Below are 25,193 nucleotides of genomic sequence, written 5' to 3'. Positions count from 1 at the left end.
AATCCACAGTTTTAAAGCCGCAGAGTTGCGGGTTCACAGAAGAACAACTGTAATTGGGTAATTCAAGTTCAAAGCTCCCCAGATCCACGCTCAACCGGCTAGCTAGTTGGTTAACCTCCGATCAGATCGTGAGTCAATTTTCTTTCTTTTTTTTTCTTTTTTTTTTCTCTTTTTTTTTTTTTTTTTTTTTTTTTTTTTTTTTTTTTTTTTGCTTCATCACACGTTGAGGCCAGCTCGGTGTATGGATATATATGTCGCCTAGTCCTCCAGTTAGCCCCTGATACCCCTGTTTAGCGATAGCATGCGCCCTTTTCGATGGCAGATTATCTATGATCCAGCAGGATGATCATTAGGTATTGTGTGTGTGTGTGTGTGTGCGTGTATATCATATTTTTCGTAGGCCTTATGCAGTCAGAGACTGAAGGCCACGCTATCTGTCCAACTAGTTACAGGCATGTGTCCTTCTCAATGTGGGGATGATCATTAGTTATTGTGCGTACTGTCCCATGCTTCTCATCCGCCCCCCACCAACTGAACAGCAATTAACGGTGCAGGGCAAGGAATAGTCCCAAGGGTAAGATACACAATGCTATTGCTGGGCCCATATCATACGTGCATCTGAAGAAAGAGTGGGACAACAGGTCGGGGCAAATTTCCGATAAAGTAAACAAAAACGGGGAGCGCAACGTAACTCTCCTTGCTTTTTGAATGGAAAAGGGGTATCAAAAGTTATATCTACACAAAGACTTTCCTGTAAAAGTCATCGTATCCATGAGTCTATCAGAGTCCACTGAACTTCCTCTCGCCTCCTTGTGATGGCTGGTTCATATTTGGCATCATGAAGTCGTAAGTGCTGCGACACAGGAGACACCATCCGGAATCCAGGAATATCGCAATCTAAACCGCGACGACCATCATGGTCTTCGGCATCCAATGTTTGCTCTTGATTTTGGTGGCCATGTGCTGACAGCGATCGAGGGCGAAGAGTGCCTTCTTCCTCGCTGACATGTGAGAAAACCGGCTTCGCCCAGCAGTGAGATCGAAACTTTTTTTCTAACGGATTATTTCTCGAGCTACTATCCTCACCTGAAGCATAGGGGTCTTCCGCGAAGTGGCGAAGTTGCAGCCTCTCTCCCTTTAGACTCGATCGGTGAGCTTTCTGCTTTGGTGTTTTGGGAAATGGCGGCTGCATTCGGATATTTCGCTTCTTTTGTGGAGGGGAACGGGTATAGCTTTGTCGTGGTTCATCCTCCATATTCAGCGGGGAGCGCTGTGCAATGGAAAGGTCGCGGAGGGCGTCTAGATGATGTTACACGATCGATGCTCGAATGACGAGCTAAACGAATAGCGAATACGTACCTGGTTTAACGTCCTGCGAGCGTTTATTCGCAGTTGAAGGGTTCAATAGCAATGAGATTATGCGAACACGGCGAAATCCAGCAAACTTTGGTTCTTGCACATCCAATTCTGAAGAATCAACCTCTGACGATCTCGCCGTCACCGTCCGCGATAATGGCGCCGGATCGGGCTCTGGTGGAAGAAGGGGCTGGGCATGCGGTTCCTCTCGGACATGATGATACCACAACCCGCAAAACCCACTGGAGCCCGAGTTAGTTATTTCACCGGTCATTCCAGCAAATTTGCATCGAACGATCAAAAAGAACCCAAGGGTGTGTTCAGCAAAACTTTACCATTCGATCTCGCCGTCCTCCACGCAAGGGTCATTCTGGCAGCCGCATTCGGGACAAATCGTTGGAGTTAGACGCCGCCGAAATACCATGCTCATATCGACGTTCTGTCCAGGACGAAAAATCTTCGTCCATGGGCGATTCAAGTCGAGGCTTCTCCGTCTCTGGGTGTCTCTTATACAGAATTCTCGCCTGTCTAGTTTCTTTAGCCCACCCATTCGGACACCGGCTTGTTCGGATCTGATTTTCAGTACGGCCACAAAGGCATCCAGAGAGTCGATGAAGTCGAGGTGGAAAGGTGCAGTTTTTCCAAACGCATCAAGCAGTATGACCGGTTTTTGAAGCGTCACCTGCGGAGGAATTTCCGTCTGGAGGCGCACGAGGTGGCGAATGTCGTCTAGACTCTGCTGTAGCTGTCGGTTTTGCGTGAGTAGCAGTTGGAAGAATTGCCGTTGCTCCAATGTGAGTCCTTTGAGGAGTGCTGTAATATTCTCATCGTCTGTTGTGCCAGGGCGGGCCACGATCGCCATCCCACCAGCAGTCCGGGCATCCCGAGGCTTGTCGGCGGCATGTGCCTGGAACGTAATAAGCAGCATGTTGATTGAGGAAGCGTGTCTCTCCAACTGCATCCGAAACTGCGCAACGTCCTCCCTCTTGCAGATTGCCCACTTGATCCTCCTGTATCCAGCCGCCCATCCGCGTTTTGCGCCGTCCTGCAGATAGGGCTCGTACTTTGAGGTTTTTGCCAGAAAGTCGTCTATGCATGCTTTGCACGATGAGATCGAAGAGTTGACGGCAGTCCACTGCTTTTCGGTGCCACGATACTCCAGGTCAAGATCGTCAATGGCCTCGAGGGCGGTTAGGAGAGATTGGATCTCGGTTCGAAGGGCAAGATACTCCATTCGGGAGGCTGATGCACACTTGAGGGCCTCGCAGGAAACATAGATGAATTTGAGACCCGCGATCATGTCGCCCACAGAGAAGCCAAACCCCGCCGCCATCGGATATCGTCGCGGCCACTCAGTGATGCCAGAGCGCCAGTGCTGGAGAAGGCGGGGGGAAATGTTGTGATGAGGCCCAATGGTGGGAATGACAGTGGCGCCGGTTTCTGATTCCTGACAAGAAGCTGGAGTTAACTAGTTAACTAATACAACGCGCGCAGGATTCACACGGATGCTGAGGTCTGTCCCATGGTGGTGCTAATCCCCAGGCCATCAATGAAAGTTGAGGCCGTGAGAGCAGAACAGCACTGCCACAAGCGATCATGGCATCCATCGCATCCTCGCATGGCATCATCAGCCAATGATGACTTGGTTAGTGTCGTTACGGGAGTAGCAGAGTTAACTAGTTAGTTAAGTAGTTAGTTCAATAACTAGCTTGTCAACCAGAACGCGATTCGCAGTGGACGCAAAATGGACATCTCAAATTTCTCGAGAACGGAAACCCCTCCAGTCGCTCGGAACTGTGAAACATAACTACATAGTCAATCGTTCAATTAACTAGCTAGTACTCTGTAGGCCGAAATGGAACTGCTGGTTTAACTATTTAACTAGTTCACGAGTTACGGAGTAGTTATCTGATGACCCGCGATTTAGCCATCCGGTTCTCCATCCGTCCGCTTTTTCGTCACCAAGATTATCCCACTCCTTCGATCGTTAACTACTCCGTAAAAACTCTGAGAATTACCCTTCAGTGCTTCATGAATAAATTGAGTAATCTCAATATCCTACCCGCAGATACCTGGATCGAAACCGCGAGGAAATCCATCTCACAAAGGAGCTTGGTAGGAGAGGCTAAATGCTTCAAGCTTTCCAGGCCCATCTTCGTTTCTCCAACGCGTCAAATCCCCGGACGCCAATGACGCATAGCGATGATCCCACAAGCAGTGCCCCATCGTACCAAATCAATCTCTGATAATCTTTAAGAAGACGTGCTGTATCTTCGCTAGGAAGCAAGGTTCGAGAGCTTCCCAGGATCAAGCCGCCAACCGGTGAACCGAACATGGCTCCGAGGCCTCGAATAAAGTAGAGAAAGCCATTAACGGAAGCATACGCGTGTACGCCGAAGACGTCAGTCACAGTTGTGGGAAATAGGGCATTGTATCCTACGAATGGCGTTGATCATATCTGTATGAACCTAAAAAGAAGGGCTGTATCTGTTGATTCACTTACCCCCTGCGAGACTTGGGTTCAGTATGTGATATAAAGTGGCCGATGCTTGGATGGTTTTCCTCTTACCTGCTAATATCCCGTATATCACCACAAACATAACCCAGAAGGTTTTGTCCCCTGTGTTGGCTGCCGCCAACCACAGACCCAAAACGCTCACGGCACTTCCGATCACACCGAGCACGAGGGTGTTTTGGCGACCGAGATTGTCTGCAGCGAAACCCATTAGTACCTCGAGACGGCGTTGACTCCATTGTTTATAGCAAGCAGTGTCGCGCCAAATGAGACCGAATAGCCGAGCACCGTGGAGAATTCCGGAAGAAAGGTCATCGGCACGAAGTTGCCGCTAGCTTGAAGCAAGGCTGCAAACGACTGGAGAATAAAAGCGGGCTTCTTGACGATGGCCGGATTGACTAAAGTCGGCCTTCTTATGGTGCTGCGGCTAGGTGGAGCAAAGAAAGCAATTGGGAACGTGATGGCGAGATTTGCCAGGGCTAAAATTCGTAGACTCCATCGGGCATCAAAATTATCGAGCAGAATGCGCACGGTTGGTGATAGGATCAACCCACCGACGCCCGCTCCGCTCAAGATGAAGCCCATGGCGAGCCCTCGGTGTTGATCAAAGTATTCAGGAGCGATGCTGAGGAGGGGAAAGTAGAGCATTGAACTCCCAAGACCGTACATGAGGCCCTGGGTCAAAGCAAGCTGCCAAAGCTGCCGGAAGCGTCAAGAGACAAGCATATGAAGTGTCCAAGGGTCATATAGTGATATCTCAGCCAAGGGATTGGGCGGACTACTTACACGATCACACGAGCCGGCAAGGCCATAAGCCAGACTCATCAAGAAGCAGCCAGCTAGGGTAATGTTTCGGTTTGCGTTCCCCCTAACTCTGGTCATCAGGGGATTCACGAATATGGATCCTGCCCACGTCAGGCCTGCTCCAACGGTCCCGACAAGAGCCACGGCGCCTCGATTCTTGGCCTCTGATGGAGGCAGAAGCGTCCCAGAATTGGTCACATAGTACTCCTGGAACACGCCATAAGAGAGATTCGGGCCAATGGTCATGATCACAGTCAAAAAGCTAGAGATGAGAACCACAAGCTGCGTTTTGCGGGTGGTTGGAGCAAGGACGTGTCTGATCACAGCGTCTGCAGGTGGATGGTCCGACACGGCGAACTCCTGGGGCAAGGGCATCGTTCACGACTCGAGGACAACTGGCCTGGGTATGGGGCGGTAAGGGGTCAATTCAGAAATTAACTAACTACCCCGACGGTGTAGTGAGCCGGAGCAGAGCTGTAGGTGCAGAGCCTGCCGTGTCATGTCCCTGGTTAATATGCAGTAGGGGGATTAGCCGAGAGTCGGAAGCATCTGGGTCTCTGGACGCTGAATAGCCGACCGGTACTCCAATAATCTCAACTGGTCAGTTAAGGTAGTTCACCACTAAACGCGCCACACCACTAAACGAGCCAAATTTCGCCAAAAGCTCCACACAACAAATTTATTAAATATCTCAACAACCAGATCTTTATTATTAAATAGCTATTAAATATTAAATGAATGTATTCTTTAAAGCATAGAAATTAGTATAGTTAGGAAAATAAACAAGTGGATGGCCTAATATTATGGCCAGAGCAAGAGATTCAGGGGGTAGATAGAAAAGAATTCAAAGAAATATCAACAGTAGATTTCTTGGCTAGAGAGCCTAATATCTTGCTAGAGATGCTTGTAGAGCTCTTACTTTCTTTTTTAGAAGATTATATAGACTCTCTGTAATGAGACTCTTTAGTAAAGAAGTTCTTCTGATAGTGCTTTGAAGCTGGTACTTAAAGCCCTGACTACTGATATTTATTAGTGTGTTTAACTGTTTGTTTTTTCTTCTCTGCTAGTTATAAAGTCTTCTTCTTCTTATAAGTAATATATTATGTCTCTCTTTATCTAGTATATTTGATTTTTTTCAGTTTCTTGTTACTTCTGAGTCTTTTTATAAGTATTCTTCTGTTCAATCTGTTTTTTTTTAATATTTCTAGCAGTTTGCTTCTTTTAAAGCTTTTGTTGAAGTTTTATCTCTTATATTTTAAGTAATTTTATCAGCTTTTTCAGTCTCTATTTCATTCAGATGCTCACATGTCTTAAGAACTTTTATTGAAGATCAGAACTGTGCTTAACTAGAATTATCTTTATTAAGTAGATCTAGAAGCTTATCTTGCTTGTGATATTGCTTCTTCATCACTAGAGTTAATCTTAGATACTGATTCTTATGTTTCAGTAGTTCATTATGAAGAGCAAACTGCTTACTAACTTGAATAATTTATTTAATACTTTGTAAATTTAGGCTGTGCTGGAGATATATACTCTTAATCTCTTATTAAAGCTGGTATATATTACTAGAAATAGAAGATTTAACTGACAGTATAGAAGCTTGAGCAGTTTCAAATCAGTATAGTTAATATTGAGAATTTAGAGAATTAATCTTAGTCTTTGCAAAGCCAGCAAGTATATTTTCAACTGTCAAAGTCTTCTTTCAAGCTAAGTATTGAATAATCTTCAGAAATCTCTTTTTATTATTCAAATATAGCTTATTTCTTGATATAGTAATGCTTTCAACTTATTAGAATATGCCTTGCCCAGTAGTCTAAAGATTCTAATATTAAGAGATTGCAAACAGTAAGTTGAATGTAGTAAAAGAATTATAAGAAGAATTTTTTTACAATTAGTGTATTCAATAAATTTCATATTTATAGAGAAGAAATGCCTATCTAGTAAAAGTAAATATCTTTCTTAACCAGCTTGTTTCTTAGTATACTAATTAAAAACCTGTTTTAATTACTTCAGTTCATATTTATTATTGCTTTAATCATTTATTAAAGCTGTAAAGTAGACTTATTCACTTCTATTATAATTATCTAGCCATATATTTTAAAGATCTTGTAATTTACTCTAGTAAATAAGAGCTGAAGATAGTGCAATTTCTTCAGCAGAGACTGAGTAAAGTAATAAGAAAAATTTCTGACTACTATTCTGAATAATAATATTCTTTCCAGCTTGTAAAGCTTTAATAGAGACTAATTACTTTAAGATATAGCAGAAGTCTAGAAGAAATTTTTTTTTATTAAAGTTATAAATATTTGAGAGCTTAAGATTATATTAATTAATTTTCTGCTTCAACTACTTCATAAGTAATAGTTAAATAGTTAGCATCAACAACTGTAATTACAAGTAATTAAATAAATTATTAAATTACAAGTATATAGAAGTGCTTAAAGTACTGATAGTTATCTGCTATCTGTCTATTTTAATTAATTATTTTAAGATAAATGCATTTGATCTTGTTATTATACTGCTTCTAAAATTAATTAACTTAGTTAATTGTAATATTTTCTTCTATCATCTCTTGTATAATATTTTGTAGAATCTGAGATGTAATGGCAAGATTACAGCTAGAGAGCTTGTTTATATAATTCAGAAGCTCTATCTTCTGTATATCAGAAAGCTTTTTCTTATATCAGAAAACTGCTTTATTCTGAGCAAGTTGCAAGTTTTTATACTGTTGGCACAAGGTCTCTTGATTAATTAAGTACTTTCTTACAGTTATAATGTAATTTAAGATCTCTTGCAATTCAAGATCTTTAATTACAAGTTTAATTAAGACATTGTTGATCATGTTGTTGCATATTGAATGTTAAACATTGGAGAAATTTTAGTGGTGGAAGATTTAGCTTGTTTAATGGTGTGGCTTGCTTAAGATAGTTCACCACTAAGCAAGCCACACCACTAAATAAGCTAAATCTTCTACCACTAAAATTCCTCCAATGTTTAACATTTAATATGCAACAACATGATCAACAATGTCTCAATTAGGCTTGCAATTAAAGATCTTGAATTACAAGAGACCTAAATTATGCTGCAATTATAAGAAAGTACTCAGTTAACTGAGAGACTCTGTGCTGATAGTATAAAGGCTTGCAACTTGCTCAGAATGAAGTAGTTCTCTGATATAAGAAAAAGCTCTCTAATATACAGAAGACAGAGCTTCTGAATTATATAAATAAGCTCTCTAGCTATGGTCTTGTCATTACATCTCAGATTCTATAAAATATTGTACAAGAAATAACAGAAGAGAATATTGGAATCAACTAAATTAATTAATTTTATAAGTAGCATAATAACAAGATTAAATACATTTATCTCAAAGCAATTAATTAAAATAGACAGATAGCAGATAACTATCAGTGCTTTAAGCACTTCTATATACTTGTAATTTAATGATTTATTTGATTACTTGTGATTGCAGTTATTGATGCTAGCTAACTATTTAACTACTACTTATAAAGTAGTTGGAGCAGAAAATTAATTAATATAATCTTGAGCTCTCAAACATCTATAACTTTAATGAAAAAGAATTTCTTCTAGACTTCTGTTATATCTTAAAGTAATTAGTCTCTATTAAAGCTTTACAAGCTGAAAAGAATGCTGCCATCCAGAATAGTAGTTAAGAATTTCTCTTATTGCTCTACTTAGTCTCTGCTAAAGAAATTACACTATCTCTAGCTCTTATTTATCAGAACAAATTATGAGATCTTCAGAATATATAGCTAGATAATTATAATAGAAGCAAATAAGTCTACTTTACAGCTTCAATAAATAGTTAAAGCAATAATAAATATAGACTGAAGTAATTGAAACAGATTTTCAATCAGTATACTAAGAAACAAGCTGATTGAGAAAGATATCTGCTTCTACTAAATAAGCATTTCTCTTATATAAATATGAAATTTATTAAATATACTGATTATAAAAAGATTCTTCTTATAATTCTTCTGCTGCATTCAATCTACTGTTTGTAATCTCTTAATATTAAAATCTTTAAGCTGCTGGGCAAGGCATATTCCAATAAGCTGGAAGCACTACTACATCAAGAAATAAGTTATATTTAAGTAACAAAAAGGGATTTCTGGAGATTATTCAATATAGCTTGAAAGAAGACTTTAATAGTTAAAAATATACTTGCTAGCTTTGCAAAGACTGAAATTAATTCTCTGGATTTTTAATATTAACTACACTAATTTGAAACTGCTCAAGCCTCTACACTGCTAGTTAAATCTTCTATTTCTAGCAATATACTGGAACGGGGTACAATGGGATGCCTTGTCAAGGTAGGCGAGTTGGTTGATATGGTGAGAGCACAAGAAAGGTGAAAAATCACCACATAGTAAAAGTATGGTTGAGTAGTAAGTGTAGAGATAGATATGTTCTAACAGATGCCTAAGCTTGCAAGAAGTAATAGTACTAAAGAGCCCTGTACTAACACAGGCAGCTCTAATGAGAAACAGTAGCAAGTTTCATAAACAAGAAATCTTCATATTCTCTAACTAATAACTGAACTGGTAGTAAGGAATGAGTGTGTAGAAAAGAGCCATGGTGTGTGAAGGTAATAAGCAAGAAGCAGGAGCTACAGATGGTTTATATACCTCAAGAATAGTAGCTTGGAGTGGTTTGTGCCTCAGACTGGAACAATCTTTGTCCTAATGAGGTACTGGAATCCCCACTACATTTTCTCCTGGCCTTCAAAGTTGGTGTCCCCTGACAACAAGCAACATATAAAATAAAATAAAACCAATTTAGTAAAATAAGAGAATAATAAATAGTAATGAGCAGTCTGGTAAGGAAAAACATAGAAAATAAGAATAAGAAGAGTGATAGCAGCAATTCCTAATAGTAATCATCATGATTCTCTTCTTCCACCAAGTTCTCAGAAGAAGGAGAAGGCTGAACTGACACTGAGTCAATGTTGTTGTGCACACAATACCAATAGGATTTATTACCAAAAGCTTTCTTTTCAATTTGGTAAGTCTTGACAATGGCATCTAGAGTAATTCACATGATCTTTAGGTGCCAGTTATTAATGAAGTCCTGAGTCTTTTTGTTATCAGGGCCAAAGAGAATATCAAGTTTCTTAATTACCATGGGGTTGTTCCACCTAATTTGTCCTACCAGAGCATCTGATATAGCTTCTAAGCCTTGTAATTGAATAGTGGTAGGGAATCAATATGGAACCAATGCATAACAATTTGAATGACTGGATGGAGACAAAGGCCCTGGAACTAGATCTCTATATGCAGTGGAGAGCTGGAACCATGTACCAGCTTTATTGACTTCTAGATGTTCATGGTCCTCTTGAATTGCCACATACCAGAATAGCATAGTGTGTTGGATCTTTTTGCATGGACCATGGGCTCTATGGGATAGCAGAGAGCTTGTAATTTGGACATCACCAGGTTTGCAAATGATGTTGGTCCATCTAATACCAAATTTTCTTTTATCATCTTTGGTATACATTGTATCTTTAATGCAGTGAACATAGCCATCAGTAAATAAGTCTTGTTCTTCAACTAGTCTCCACTAATTCTCTAGATGATTATGCATTCCTGGCAAGATTTCTGTAAAGTTGCTGGACTCTTCTGCAGTTAAGATCAAGAATTCTTGTATCATGTTAATGCCCCTTCCAGTAGTAATAGCATCTGAAACATTGACATTGATATGGTAAAACCCAGTTTTATCCCCTGGCTTAGCATACTTGATGTAGTATGGATAGGAGATCAATTTCTAAGTGTGATTGGGTCTTGTCAGTATGTATCATAGGTAGTATGCAGGGTCCTGGTGTATAAGTTGTTGGCCAATACTGTGATATATTGTTCTCAACCATCCATAATTATTGTGACCTCCCATCATTCACTGATGATGGTAGTATATGTCATATTTGCTGTTGACCCAGGTGAGTACTGTGGTGGTGGTGTCTTGTAACTTATTATTCCATCAGTGCATTAGCTGGAGAATGACAACAGACCCAGTTGTTTCCCATTTCTTCTGAAGATTGCTAGTGGTGAACTTGTTAACTCCAGTTATTCATGTGTATTGATTAAAGTCAAAGATCTTCATCTTTGTGACCAGAGAGATAATTGGCTGATGTTTGAATTTGTAAATATCTAAAGCATCTTCAGCTCTAGCTGGTCTATTTGCCAAATGGAACCAGAGGTAGATGCTGTCATCAGTCTTGACTGAGCTAATATTGTAATGATTTCTATGGATGTAAGCTAAACAGTTGAGAAGCTCCTCCCTATTAAGTGTGCAAGTTTGTAAACCAAGTTTTGAAGCCATTAGTTTAGCATGATTATAGTATAGATAGATGTCAGCTTTCTTATCACTAAAGGCCTTTCCTAACTGCTTCAGGATGTGAATAAGCTCTAACTCCAAACACATTTTAGTACTCTTTATCTTTTGGAGAAGCTGCTGTTTGAAATCATGGCAATGGCAAGTACCAGAGCATACTGTCATGACAGATTCTTCTCATTCATGTTGGGGTATTTTCTCATCACTTTCAGGAGAAATAATGGACTCATCTTTATTGTCTAGGTCTTGAAGGGTTTGGTGTGCTGACATGACTGTAATTCTTTCACTGTGGTGCTTTGAAGCTTCTGATTGGCTGGATGGATTAGCCAGCACACTGGTGAATCCAAATAGCAGCTGTGATTGACTAGTTTTCAATCCATGTGATCTAATCAACATTGTACTATGTATAGAGGCTCCCAATACATTGCAGCTATACAGCATTGACATTCCACTTATTGAAATATCTCTTAGTGATCTTGGTGACTGTGGTCCTTCTAGTAGACCTCAGGGGCTGCTTGCAGTGGGAGGGCTTCTAGTGATATTCTGAATTGAACATTGGGAGCTAGATGACTGTGGAAGAGCCAATAGCTGTAGAAGACCATAGTTTCCAATAGTAAGTTCTCATCAGTGTAGGGCATCTCTTGAAGAAAGTTTGCAAGCACAATCAACTTCTTTATCAGCTGTAGTATCATCACCTGGCAATATAGCTAAGCTCTGGCAATGTCCAGCTCCTGTAGCATCTAGTCTTTGGAGCACTGCACTGTTAATATTGTTGGCAAACTTATCCCAATTCTTGTAGATATTTAAGATATGGTAAAGCTTTTGTGCAGTCCACAGGCTCTCCACTTTTGGCCATATGGCATCAATCCTGTCTATTCCCCATGTAGCAACAAGCCTATTCTTGATCTTTTGCATATTAATGCAACATCATTCAACATCTAGGGTAACCTTTCAAGTATTATGGAAATTGGCTTCAAAATTGGTGTGTGTAACATGTTGCCAAGCTCTGGATCTTTCAACATATCAATAGAAATGGGCCACTAAGTCAGTAATCACATCAGTCACTTGCATAAGTGTGTTCATCAGTTTGACTTGCAGACCATAGTGGTGGTGTGGAGCTTGATTATTGATGTATTCTATAGCTGCTGTTAGGTTATTGAAGAAATCGCCATCCAAGTTGACCCCACTGTCTCTGGTAACAACCAGGCCTTGGTTTTTGGTTGCTGGTGCTAAAGGAGGCAGGTTGCTTCATCCAGCCATTTTTGAAGAATATCAGGGATCAAAAAATTTGCAAATGAAATGTTGAATCTGTAAAAAGAATCAAGCTTAAATGTAAAAGAAAGTAAAAGCTCCAGCACAGAAAAATTGACCTTTAAATATCTCCAGAAAAAGTGAATGCTAAGCAAATAACAAAGAAAGAAAAACTTCCTGAAAGAGCAAGCAAAAAACTTCACTTTTGCAAGCAAATAAAAGAAACTTCCTGAATAAGCAAGCAAAAAACTTCACTTTTGCAAACAAAACACAACAAATTAAACATCTTGTGGAGGTATAACAACAGCAAAGCTCCAGTCATCTGGTATAACAGTTGGAAATTGTGTTTGCTCTATTTCTCCTTGATCATTTTCATTTTCACTCTGATCCAAGAAGCTAACATCTGAGGAACTGCTAGAGAGAATGTTAGGTTGACTTCTGGTGACATATCTTTGAGAGATGTTCTCCATCTCTACATCAGAATCTGCTAGGCTATTATTGAATGGCTCCATTCCAGGTTTTATAAGATACTTCTTCAATCTGTTTTCTGCAATAGATTCTTTGAGTTCAGTGCTGTCTAACTCTTCAAGATGATAGAAATCTAGTTCTTGATTGGTGGACTTAACTCTATAGAGTTCTAGCCATCAAAAGCACAGGATGTTATTCCTAGACATATTCTGTTCTTCTTTGGTATTGTGAAGCAAGACAAGGTCTCCAGATAGAAGAGGGTTGGTCCAAATATTATGGGTATCATCAAGGTATTTCTTATTCTTAGCACACATTCAGAGCTGATGATGAGTTGCTTTCAGGACATTCTCATCTCATCTTTCAATTTGCTGTGCTCACATCAGAAGCAGGTCTTCAGTTGTTTGAACCTTTCATCAAGAAATCATTTGCCAAGTAGGAATCTCAAGTTCAATCAGAAGAACTGCCTTCTGGCCTATTAGCAATCTATAAGGGGAAACATCAGTACTAGCCTTAGTCATCATTTGATCCACCATCAGAATTGCAGGAAGATGTTTAATCCAATCTCTTCCAGTGCCATTGGTAGCTTTAGCTAGCCCATCAGCCAAAGGCTTATGGCCAACTTCCACCATACCATTCACAGGAGGGTTATAGGATGAAACAACAATGCATTTAATGTTGAATTTCTTTAGTAAGGTCTTCACAATGTTCTTATTTTCTGGTCCTCCATCCATAACAAATTTGGCAGGCAGGCCCCATTAACAGATAATATTCTTATAAAGAAATTTGGCCATAGCTTCAGCTGTTGCCTTTTTCAAGACTCTAGCTTTCATCCATCCAGTGAAGTTACATCTGGCAACAACCAAATAATTTCATCTTCAACAGAAAGGCATGTGCTTGATATTCACCCCAACTTTCTCCTAATAGGTAGAGGCTCAGATAGGATGAAGCTCTTCACTCAATCTTTGCAAATCTTTTTGTTGACATTGAGAACAGTGCTTCACATAAGCAGACATATCTTTATACATCTTTGACCACCAGTATCAAGCTTGTAGGGCAGAGTATGTTCTCTCTTGCTCTTTATGGCCAAATTCATCATGCATCATGTGTAAAATTTGTTTGTGCTGATCTTTGTTGTCCACAACATATCTTAGAGGCACACCAGATCCTGCTTGCCTAAATAGCTGATCAGCCTCCATCATATATTTAATTGCTTTTCTTTGGAATCTCATGTACTCTTTTCCTTCCATGCCCAATGGTTTTGATAGAGTGGTTAGATATTGTGCAATTTTCTCCAATTCTTCTGAATATGTGGAGTCTAGTATCCTAAGGCCTTCACTATCAAGAGCTTGGCCAGCTAAAACTCTTATAGAATTCATAAAGGCAAACAGATCTTTATTGTCTTCAGATTCAGGCTATTCTCCAATATCTAGTTCTTGGTGAGATAGTCTGTCAGCAGCTGTGTGTTTTGTCTCAGGAACATGTTTAACAGTAAAGTCAAAGAGGTGTATCCAAGCTATTTAATTGGTAACCAAAGCTTCTGGAACATCTGTAGCAGTCCTATTAAGTTGGGTGACAAGAGTTTTTGCATTAATTTCCAAAGTAAAGGGCACTCTATAGATATGGTGTTGGAATTTCTTGAAGACTTTTAAAACAGCTCTGCATTCTTGTTTGCCAGCATCATATGTTTTCTCTGAATCACTCCATACTCCAGATTCATATCATGTAGGATGTTGAGCTTCTCATTGCTTCTGAATAATGCATCCTCCCCATTCTAATTCACTGGCATCAACAGCCACAGTGATAAGCAAAGGATTCTGTTTGTAATTGATTGGAAGAACAATAGGGAATGAACATAACTTTTCTTTCAAAAGCATAAAGATATTATTTTGCTCTTCAGTCCATGTCCATGTAACATTTCATCAAAGCAGATAATGTAAAGGTTCAGTTATTCAACTGTAATGCTCTATAAGTATTTGGAAATATCTAGCAAGCTCTAGGAATTCTCATAATTCTGTAATGCTTGTAGGAGTAGGCTAATTTGCAATTTTAGCCATCTTGGCTTCCTCAGGTCATTATCTGTCATAGTTGCAGACCTATCCAATGACATTGACTCCAGACATGCAGAATTAAGATTTGGTGCCGGAGATGCTGGCCCCAGAGATTTTGACAAGCCATAGAATGTAGTTCAGGTTCTGCAGATGATCATAAACAAATCTTCTTATTTCTGGGAGGACTTCAGTTTCATTTTTGACATGTGATTCTTTTACCCCAAGGTCATTCATAAAGGCTCAAGCAATCTCTGGAAAAACCTTACATATTATCTTCATTATCCTGTGTTGGGCTTGAGCTGGTGAATTTGTTGCCCCTTGAACTAAAGTTGTACAGCAAAAGAGCTCAATAGAGATTGCAATGGCTGTCATATCTCTGCTTTCTTCAGCTAACAGAAAATTATTGTATCCAGAGAATAAGTTGCATAGACTAGCCATAACAAGTCTACTGAAGTCTTCAGCATATTCATCAACATTAGAAGAAATAAAAGTGTTCTGAATAGTAACTTTGTTGTACATATGTGCTGTGTCAACTAAACAATATTCACCTTTCTGTTTCTTTGCAACCAGAAAATAGAGATTGGTATATGAACTGTGGCAAGACTCCAACATTTTAGCTTCTAACCTGTCCTGAATGATTTTAATTAGCTTATCATGTAGAGCATGAGAAATTCAGTAAGTCTTAGTCTGCCAGATCTTATGGAGCTCTGTCTGAATAACCTGGGGAGGCAAGTATTCAGAATGAATATCATATAGGTCTTTGAATGACCAAGCCAACACCCCTTCACATTTATAAAGGACTAATATGAAAAATTCCTTCTTCTGACTTGTTAGTTTGAATCCAATTTGAAGCTTCTTAATTCTCTCATTTGTTAGCTGTTCTCCAACAGGAAAGGGTGTGATTCTAGGCCTAATATAATCATCAAATTCACAATTAAATGTGATGTATTTCTCCTCAGAGTAATACTTATTCAAACAAACATCCACCCAATTATCTAGGTCTTCTGGCTTGCTTTCATCAGATTTTCCAGGTGCTAATGGCCTTATCTTATCAGCTTTCCACTTATAAGCAGTGCACACTCTCCAGACCTTTGAAGAAGATGATCTGATGTCCTATTTACTATTGAAAATGTCTGTCTGATGTGATTTCTTCATGACAAAATTGTGATTTTTGTTCAGAGATGCATAAATTGATCAAGCACTTTGTAGAATAGGTTTGTGAATTAAACTGGAATTTATATTGTGTGTGTAATGTTTGCAGTGAGCCATGACACTATCTGGATCAGGAAGCAGAGATTGGAAAATCTGAACTCCCAATGCAAAAGTATTCTTGTCTTCTGATTGATCTATTTGATTCACCAGTGTGCTGGTCAATCCAATTAGGTTTAGTGCTCTTTTGGATTCACCAACACTGGAATTATGTTTCTTCTTATTGCTGTAATCACCAACACCAGCAATGCTGCCAACACTTCTGACTTCTCTATTCTTTTCAATCTCCTGACCTTCAATCTTCTCATCATTAATTCTTATACTCATTGTCTTCATCACATCTTCTTTATTCTTCTCAGGTCTTGTATCCACAGACACCTGCCTGATTAAATGCCTGTTGAATTATTTAAATGATCACTGTTTGATTTATCAGTCACATATCTCATGTTGCTTGAGTTTGGCTTAAAGTCTTCAAAAACTAGATGATGTGTTCATTTCTCATTATAAATTTCACAGTTCACTCTGCTGTTTTCTGAGGTGTTACACCCCCAACAGGTAGCAAATTGTCAAGATCTTTCAAGAATAAGTTGCTGATCCCCTCCCTCAAATATAAGGAAAGGGGTATGTGTAATAATATCTCCAATTTGAACAGGCACTTTGTCACAAAATGTGTAAAAAGAAGTGACTTCTCCTGTTTGAACAACCATGGTCACTCACAGCTTATTTTTCATTGGCAGATTCAACATTTCAGCATACTTCTGAGACAACAAATTGATTTCTGAACCAGTATTGATCAATACTATTAATTCTTGTTGGTTTATAGTGACTGGTGCATATAATAAACACATTTCATATGCTGTTTTGGATTTTGGCACCATGGGCTTTGAAGTAAGTTGACTGAAATTGATCTTTAGCTCAGACTGAACTGGTTCAGAGACTCCAACCCTTGCATGGCTTTTGCTAGTACTGTTATTCCAGCCTGATTCAAAAAACACTTGATGAAGTTTCAGTAATACATCTATAAGCTTCTTGACTGATAATTTGACCTTTTCATTGAGAATTTGACCCATTAATTCATTGACATCTGTTGAATCACAGATCTGAGAGGATAAGCAATCTGTTGCAGAATATCTTGATCTTTGTTTCTCCACAGACTTGCTCTGAATTTCAGGCTTCTTCTGATTGATCAGTTCAACATCTTCCATGATATCATCATCAACACTAGCCTGATTATCCCAGTAAGTAATAAATTGTCCAGTATACTAAGTATGAGGTGTTGCAATCTTAGCTCTTTGATTGTTCTTAGCTTCTCCAACTGTTCCAATATTGATTGATGTTCTTTCTTTCAATGGTTTATATTTCTTATCCAAATTGGATTCTTCATCAGACATTAAGTATGCAAGTCATTCTGCTTGAATCTTCATACTGATTGAATTTGCAGGAGATGTCTCTTCTTGCTGATTAATCTTTTTTTGAGAGCTTGTCAACTTCAGAATTGCTTATTCATTCTCTCCCATAGACTGTACAATATACATGTTCAGGATTCCAGATTTAGAAGTGACAGCTTGATAGTTTTGACTCTTAGAGCTCATGTGTAAGTTCTCTTCATTATCAATATAACAGTATCCATTACTCATATTGGATTGGTATTCATAACACTGAGATTGATGATGTCCAGGTTTTCCACAGTAGAAGCATGAGAAATGTGTTGAAATTCCTCCAGTTCAAGCTCCTCCTCATCCACAAGCACCACTATAGTCTGTCATAGAAGAGCCATTTCAAGCCAAATAGGGGTTGACTGACAGTTGAGTATTCTCTTGTACAGTTGTAGGATTAACAGTCATATTAGTTAGATAATTTGATATAGGTTTTGAAGGTCCTTCTCTCTGCAGCATATAATACTGATCAGAATTCCCTTGTATCTGATTTAATTGTACTCTCATGGCCAATGCCAAATTTGTGAACTCATTGGTCATCTTTTTAATAGCAGCTTTAATATTAGTGCTGTCAGAGCTCTTGGCTTTGGATTTTGATTTGGATTCTTCAGTCTTCACAAAACTAGCTGTTTTCTTTGGAGCTTCAACTGTAGGGGGCTTGTTAGCCAATTGATATTGCTCATCAAGCTTTTTCATTTTCTTTTGTTTCATTTCATCTTCTTTAAAGATCTTCTTATTCCCTTTATACTGGTCAATCAAATCCATAGTCACCTGAACAACTTTCCTAAAATCAATAGGTGACATATTATCTGAAAGATTGAGCTTGGCCTTGTCAATAATCTTATTCTGGAGCTTCTCAGGTAGCCCCTGAAGGAATCAAGACACCTTAGTGAATTTATCAAGCCTTCCATTTGCTTGAACTGTACTGGCAATAGTAGTGTATTCTTGAATATAGGTGTAAATGTTGCCATCCCAAGCACACAGTTTTTTTGTAATTGCCTGGAGATAATTCTGACAGTGAATCTTGTAAGTAATGTCTTGATCATGAAATTTATGAATAATCTCTTTGGAGAATACTTCTTAATTATCTTCTTTGTAGTCTTCCAAGATCTTCATTCATTCTCCAATCCATGTAACACAGTATCTAGCCAACCATTCAATAATGTTTTTAGGGTTAATTACCCCATGATCCTTGCACATCTGATAAAACCTTTCAATGAACAGAGTAGCATCTCTGCTGTCAAACCAAGATGCATTTGCTGTGCCAGGGGAAGGCATAGGAATGTGGGAATGAACCACAATTCTCTTGTTCTCACTTTGTAACATAGTTGCATATGATTCTGTAGTACCTTTAGCCATAGTTGATTTTGATTCCAATTTCTTGATTTCTTGATCTTTAGTCATGTCACACAGTATGTTCTGTCTATTAGTCAATATCTTCCAAAAACCTGTTTATCAGGCAAGCTCTAGATAAGAGGCATTCAAATCTAAGCTCCCTAATCTTATTCCTAAATAAAAAACCTGATTAGTACTGTGTTCCTAGTCCATAAGATCTTATCTTGAAATAGTGTATTGCTTCATGTGTCTCAGAATTTGTTTTTCTCTTTCCTGGCAGTCATCAAATCACTGCATCATCATCTTCAGGTCTTAGCTTGGTCACCAAATGAAACAGGGTACAATGGGATGCCTTGTCAAGATAGATAAGTTGGTTGATGTGGTGAGAGCACAAGAAAGGTGAAAAATCACAATATAGTAAGGGTATGGTTGAGTAGTAAGTGTAGAGATAGATATGTTCTAACAGATGCCTAAGCTTGCAAGAAGTAATAGTACTAAAGAGCCGCATACTAACACAGGCAGCTCTAATGAGGAACAGTAGCAAGTTTCATGAACAAGAAATCTTCATATTCTCTAACTAATAACTGAACTGGTAGTAAGGAATGAGTGTGTAGAAAAGAGCCATGGTGTGTGAAGGTAATAAGCAAGAAGCAGGGGCTACACATGGTTTATATAGCTCAAGAATAGTAGCTTGGGGTGGTTTGCACCTCAGACTGGAACAACCTTTGTCCTAATAAGGTACTGGAATCCCCACTACAATACACCAGCTTTAACAAGAGATCAAGAATATATATCTCTAGCACAGTCTAAATTTGCAGAGCATTGAATGGGTTATTCAAGCTAGTAAGCAGTTTGCTCTTTATAATAAACTGCTGGAACATAAGAATCAGTAGTTAAAATTAACTCTAGTAATAAAGAAGTAATGCTGCAAGCAAGGCCAGCCTCTAGATCTACTCAATAAAGATAATTCTAGTCAAGTGCAGTTCTGATCTTTAATAAAAATTCTTAAGACATGCAAGTATCTGAATGAAATAGAAACTGAAAAAGCTAATAAAATTGCTTAAATACAAGAGATAAAACTTTAACAAAAGCTTTAAAAGAAGCAGACTGCTAGAGATATTAAAAAAAGATAGATTGAATGAAAGAATGTTTATATAAAGATTCAGAAGCAATAAGAGACTGAAAAAATTAAATATACTAGACAAAAAGAGACATAATATATTACTTGTGAGAAGAAGAAGGCTTTACAACTAGCAGAGAAGAAAAAATAAGTAATTGAATGTACTAATAAATACTGACAGTTAGAGCTTCAAGTGCTGGCTTTAAAGTGCTGTTAAAAGAACTCCTCTACTAAAGAGCTTTATTGTGAAAAGTTTATACAATCTTTTAAAAGAGAAAGTAAGAGCTCTACAAGCACTTCTAGCAAGATATTAGACTCTCTAGCTGAGAAATCTACTGTTGATATTTCTTTGAATTCTTTTCACTATATAGTACATTTCTTCTCTTAGTTACACTCTATTAGAGCTTACAAACTTCAATAGATTCCAATGTCTTCTGACATTAGTCTACAGGCATGTATATGTAAATAGTTTTCTTTAGTTCAGAGGACCCAGGCAATCTAATTCTCAGATCACAAAAGCATGAATATTTTCAATTTTATTTTTAACTCAAGACAAGATAGTACAAACTAAGATTAATAAATAAAGAAACTCAGACAAACTATTTTTGATAGATTTGATTTTGAAAAGATTTACAGTCTTAAATTTATAATATAAGATAGAACAACAACATTTTGAAAAAGATTTTTTGAAAACAGAAATGATTTGGCAATAATAATATTTTGCAGCTCTGAAGTCAAGTTCACAAAACTCTTGCATGAGTATGCTTATACATTTTATATTGTAAGAATGATGTAAATCAGCAGTATCAAAACTATAATACTTCTTTTAAAGATATAAAAGTCTATAAATAACTTTAATTATAAACTTTAAAATTTATAGCTATATCAAAACAACAAGAACAATAAATAAAGACATACTTATATTACAACAGATATAAATTTGATATTCTAAGTAATAGGTACAGAATTTCTTCTCAGCATCTCATACACAAGATTCAGCTTTATTTAAATAATCTATAAATATCAAGTATATACAAATAGAGTAGCAAAGCACATTTTCTTTATTATTAAGAACAGAATCTTTTGACAATAATATACTAATAAACTGAAAATCAAAAAAAACAATAATACTTGCATTAAGATATAGCAAAAGAAAAGAAGAAGAATAAGAGTGAGAAACTCTTTATTTATATCTGCATTACAATGCACTAAAATTATTAGTTTTGTAATTTGTTGATAAATAATATAGCAACAGACAATAATTAATATAGTAACCAGACAAGCAAACAAATAAAGAAATAAGTATGTGATGAAATGCTGAACTTTTATAATAAGATAATTAATATTCTATAATAAAGAATCTACTGCAACTAGTAGCAAGATACATGTAAGATATCTATATAGACAAGTAGTAGAAATGCAAAACCTTGTACATTTAGGAATCTACAATACTTTATCAATGACAGAGAAGCTACAATAATAATGTATGAAAAACCACTTTAGTAACTCTATGTCTTGAAGTCTGAGATCTTTGGAGAGAAGAATAGTATTATAAATATAGATCTAGATCAACCAAGCATTAAATAATGTTAGATGTTCAGAGATACTCATGTGACCCCAACTCTAAATATATAAGAATCACATAATTTGCATGAATTGTGGAAATCTCAGTATTCAGTCTCTTAGTTAGAGGATCTCTACATTCTACACATGACTCTCTTTTATCAGTTGCAGGCATTGAACCCACTTAGTTCTTTTGTACTCTAACTTCAGGGAGAATACATATAATCTACATTCAGCTCTTTAACAATATGTTAACATTATTTCTTTTTAATTTGTATTACTTTGCTATAAGAATTTTTATTTTTCCTTGAAATTAATATTATGTACTATATGTTATGTAACTTTTGTGAAGAAAGAATATCTTATATTATCTTGAAATACTTTGATTTTTCCCTTTTTTCAGTTTTTACAATGTATATTAAATTCTAACAGATAAGCTGCTGAGTAGTTTTTGTAGTCATTAACTATATAAGACTATGATAAATAATAATAATAATAATAGTAAGTATTTCACAAATTACAGATGCTTTTTTCTGAACAATCTGTTATTATCACTATAACTTAGAATGTAGAATATACCTGGAAATAAATGCTTCAGAACATGCTGCAGGCATGATATTGCTACAGCTGTTTGATAATGAGTGACATTCAGGTCTACTGGTTATTTAAGTTTGATCAGGCTTAATAAGCCTATAACATGCTGGATAAAGAAATGTTGGTCATTGTTTAAGCATTTGTCCATTAATGATAGTACTTAGAAGGAATAATGTATTTTGTAGAGATTATTACAGACTATGTAAACCTTTGTTTATTTATGAAGTTCACAAACAAGATGGCAAAATGATAATATGTAAGACGGATTAAGGTTCTCAGAGTGTATGATATTATATGTAGAGAATCCTTTCTTACATTAAAAGTTGTTTAGACTCTGTGATTGGTCAGATCCATTATTAGGCACCCTAATTTGGTATAGTGCCTGTTGTTAAAAAGGGATGTTCCAGCCATATAAAATTGAATAGAGATTGACCTGAAATTTCCAACAGTATCTCACTATTGGCAGGCCAATCATAAATCAGAGTTCTTTAAACGCCTTTTTCTAACTGCTCTTTTTCTGACTGTATTTTTAGCATACTACAACCACGATGCAATCCTGTCCTTGCAATGAAACAAGACAGATCCTGGTTTGTAGTGTTGATTGATCATCGTCGCAATATAAGTACATGGCGCAATCTCTTTACAATGCTAGTATACTCCACAAGATGGCCAAGAGAGAGAAATGATAAATATAGTTCCTGCAGGAAGTGAATTTCTTTTTCTTGACAATCAAAACCAGAGCCACAGCCAGATTCTCCTTGGTAGACCAGCCAAGGCCTTCCAAAAGAACATGCTTTTCGCTGCATGGAGATATTTCCACCAGAATGGTTGGTAGCGAAGTGCCAATTCAGGCCCAAGTATCCCTTTTCGAATCAGGGCTTCACAGCTCTTTATCTCCTTCGCGCGATCAACGGTCTCGTATTGTGGAATCGAGCCTGCGATGTCTTTTGTTTTGCGCTTGAAGTCATAGGCTGCTAGAGCCATAGTAGGATAGACATCGTGCCAACAAGCAGAAATAAGTTCGTCAAAAACCTCGTGGCGGTTTAGCTCTGGAAACTCCATCTCGCCGAATCGGCGATCATATTCTGATCGACTGAGTTCTCGGTCCGTATCCTCGTAGGGTTCATGGCCGTATACCATAAAGTATAGAAGAGATCCAAGCGCGAATTGCTCAGTCCTAGCAGAGCAGAGACCATAGGTGTCTTTCAAAGGACCAGCGACAATTATTCTGGCGCGTGGAGGCATAGTATCTTCAAGGAACTGTCCAATGGTGGTGGCACGACCAAAATCTGTCAGCTTCAAATTGAAGTCCTTGTCAAGAAGACAGTTGAACTCATGCAGGTCATTATGACAAAAGCCGATTTTCTCGACGTATTCAAGGGCTGACCCTAGTTGTTGCAGCCATCGAGCGACAAAAGCGGGATCCTCGTATTCTTTCACACGACTAACACGCCCTTGGAAGCCATTTACCCCTGGCTCTCGCTCCTGGCGGGGACGTAATCGATGGCCGACAGTCTGGTTCGGGCAATAGGATAGAAAAATATGGTCAGGGAATGTGAGGAAACATTCAACTATATGGAAACATCGATCCTGGCGGTCGTTCATGCGTTTGAAAAAAGAGATTTCCCTGAAGAACGGATGCTCCAGTCCCTCCTCTTTCAACTTAGGACGAACAATCTTCACCACAATACTCGGAGTGACGCGGTGGATATTGGAATATGAACCCCCGGCAACCCAGTTGTGTTTCTCGGCAGTATCCATGCTGAAGATGGCGACGGTTAATTTGTAATCTCAATCGCAGCTGTGTAGAGTAGCAGGCGAGAGATTGATATTGGGAGGGCGAGAGGACAAGAGGACGAGAGAACGAAAGTGTTGGAGTGTCCATCTGTGTGCTGGGCGGAGAGAAGAGGAGAAAAAGAAAAGAGATTGAGACAAACAGGGGTGCTGCTCCAGACTCCACGCTATGCCGTTTTTGCCAGCACTATCTCAGTACCTTGTACAAAGTACGTCTACTAAAGCTTAATTAAAAATTCAGGCATCTGTGTATTTTGATATAATATCACGAAGAATAAGGACGGTATTCAGCATTGCAAGTGATAACCTGTTGTACCAGCAGACTCAAGCTAAATCATCGCGGCCCACTCAGTTCTAGCGGGCCGCTTCTTGAACCCATTGTGATGGGTCTGGCGCGGAACCCCCGAAACAAACACAACCAAAAAGATATCCCGGACCTTCACCTGATCTCCAACTCAGCGCCTGTCCACCTCTGTCCATCAGATAACAAACACTCAACACTCGCCGTACAATGTCCATAGACAGTGAACCTTGCCGAGCGATTCTGGAAGGTTATTAGATCTGCAGAATCTTGAGCCTTGCAGGAAGGACTGACAGGAGGGATATCTAAAAGAAGGAAGCGGCTTAGGCGCCCCCTTGGCGGCCTCGTACCATTTTCCGTCAGCTCTCTTGACCCAGAGGCCTTTATGCTGACAATCGTCGCATGGAGTATGCGAGGTCGTTGCGGCAATGTTATCGTTTCGACCCTTTTCAATTCCACAGCCCTTGCAATCAGCATCCGGCACAAGACTCCCAGGCGTTTCAATCCTGTGGCGACAAGCACCGGTCTGGATATCGTAAGCCCTTTTGCACATTTTTCCGAGTCTATTCCTCTTAGTCATTCTCTATCAATAAGCCCTGGAAGAACAAGTACCTTCAGTTTAGAAAGCGAGGTTCGTGTTTGTGTTAGGAAATATCTTGTTTTGAAAGGCTTCGTTGTCTCCAGAAGACTTGCATCTGTTTGAAAAGAGTGAGGAAGAAGAGACTGTTTTTATAAAACTAAGTCTCCTTAAGGTGAGCAGTTGCTTGTCGCATTACTCAATAGGTGGAAAAAGCAGCCACGTAAAGTCCAGCACCAACTCTTTGAAGTATACCTCGACTGCGGTGAGCTAGGGCGAATGCGAGATGTCAAGATATGCATGGCGTCTCACCAACATACGTACGCTGGTGGAACGACCGGAAGTAAGCTTGCCACAATCAGAAGAGCAGTATGAAAGACTCAAAAGGCCTTCTCTAGCTACATTAAGATGCTGGAGCAAAGGCGATACCGAGCCAGAGCCACAGGTTGACTGACCATGGTCGGAGCTACTTCA

General features: G+C 38.5%; 6 protein-coding genes across 6 annotated transcripts; all 6 read right to left on the bottom strand.

The window, feature by feature from the left end:
- Positions 1-368: 368 nt before the first annotated feature.
- Positions 369-2,689, bottom strand: CIMG_09910 (uncharacterized protein; the record flags this gene model as incomplete). The annotated part of the gene is made up of 3 exons (XM_001238887.2): positions 369-1,299; positions 1,360-1,598; positions 1,692-2,689. The coding sequence occupies 3 exons, from the start codon at positions 2,687-2,689 to the stop codon at positions 761-763; spliced, it is 1,776 nt and encodes a 591-aa protein (XP_001238888.2). The 3' UTR covers positions 369-760.
- A 689-nt stretch (positions 2,690-3,378) lies between these two features.
- CIMG_09909 (major facilitator superfamily transporter protein) lies at positions 3,379-5,146 on the bottom strand. Its single transcript, XM_001238886.2, has 4 exons — positions 4,658-5,146; positions 4,089-4,570; positions 3,860-4,020; positions 3,379-3,792 (listed from the first exon to the last, which is right to left on the bottom strand). The coding sequence occupies exons 1-4, from the start codon at positions 5,048-5,050 to the stop codon at positions 3,491-3,493; spliced, it is 1,338 nt and encodes a 445-aa protein (XP_001238887.2). The 5' UTR covers positions 5,051-5,146; the 3' UTR covers positions 3,379-3,490.
- Positions 5,147-9,434: 4,288 nt separating this feature from the next.
- CIMG_13500 (uncharacterized protein) lies at positions 9,435-10,728 on the bottom strand. The gene has a single exon (XM_004444560.1). It carries the CDS (start codon positions 10,190-10,192, stop codon positions 9,899-9,901), a length of 294 nt encoding a protein of 97 aa, XP_004444617.1. The 5' UTR covers positions 10,193-10,728; the 3' UTR covers positions 9,435-9,898.
- A 4,734-nt stretch (positions 10,729-15,462) lies between these two features.
- On the bottom strand, positions 15,463-16,326 carry CIMG_13499 (uncharacterized protein; the record flags this gene model as incomplete). Its single annotated transcript, XM_001238883.2, has 2 exons — positions 15,463-15,903; positions 16,150-16,326. The coding sequence occupies 2 exons, from the start codon at positions 16,324-16,326 to the stop codon at positions 15,463-15,465; spliced, it is 618 nt and encodes a 205-aa protein (XP_001238884.2).
- Positions 16,327-22,392: 6,066 nt separating this feature from the next.
- Positions 22,393-23,937, bottom strand: CIMG_09905 (serine/threonine protein kinase). The gene has a single exon (XM_001238882.2). It carries the CDS (start codon positions 23,806-23,808, stop codon positions 22,777-22,779), a length of 1,032 nt encoding a protein of 343 aa, XP_001238883.1. The 5' UTR covers positions 23,809-23,937; the 3' UTR covers positions 22,393-22,776.
- Positions 23,938-24,192: 255 nt separating this feature from the next.
- Positions 24,193-24,890, bottom strand: CIMG_12454 (uncharacterized protein). The gene is made up of 2 exons (XM_012358365.1): positions 24,755-24,890; positions 24,193-24,705 (listed from the first exon to the last, which is right to left on the bottom strand). Exon 2 carries the CDS (start codon positions 24,693-24,695, stop codon positions 24,336-24,338), a length of 360 nt encoding a protein of 119 aa, XP_012213788.1. The 5' UTR covers positions 24,696-24,705; positions 24,755-24,890; the 3' UTR covers positions 24,193-24,335.
- Positions 24,891-25,193: the final 303 nt, after the last annotated feature.

The sequence above is a fragment of the Coccidioides immitis genome (genome assembly GCF_000149335.2).
Source record: "Coccidioides immitis RS genomic scaffold supercont3.5, whole genome shotgun sequence".
In the NCBI taxonomy this organism is placed as follows: domain Eukaryota; kingdom Fungi; phylum Ascomycota; class Eurotiomycetes; order Onygenales; family Onygenaceae; genus Coccidioides; species Coccidioides immitis.
Note: the sequence above shows the minus strand (reverse complement) of the source record. Positions and strands in the feature narration are given on the sequence as shown.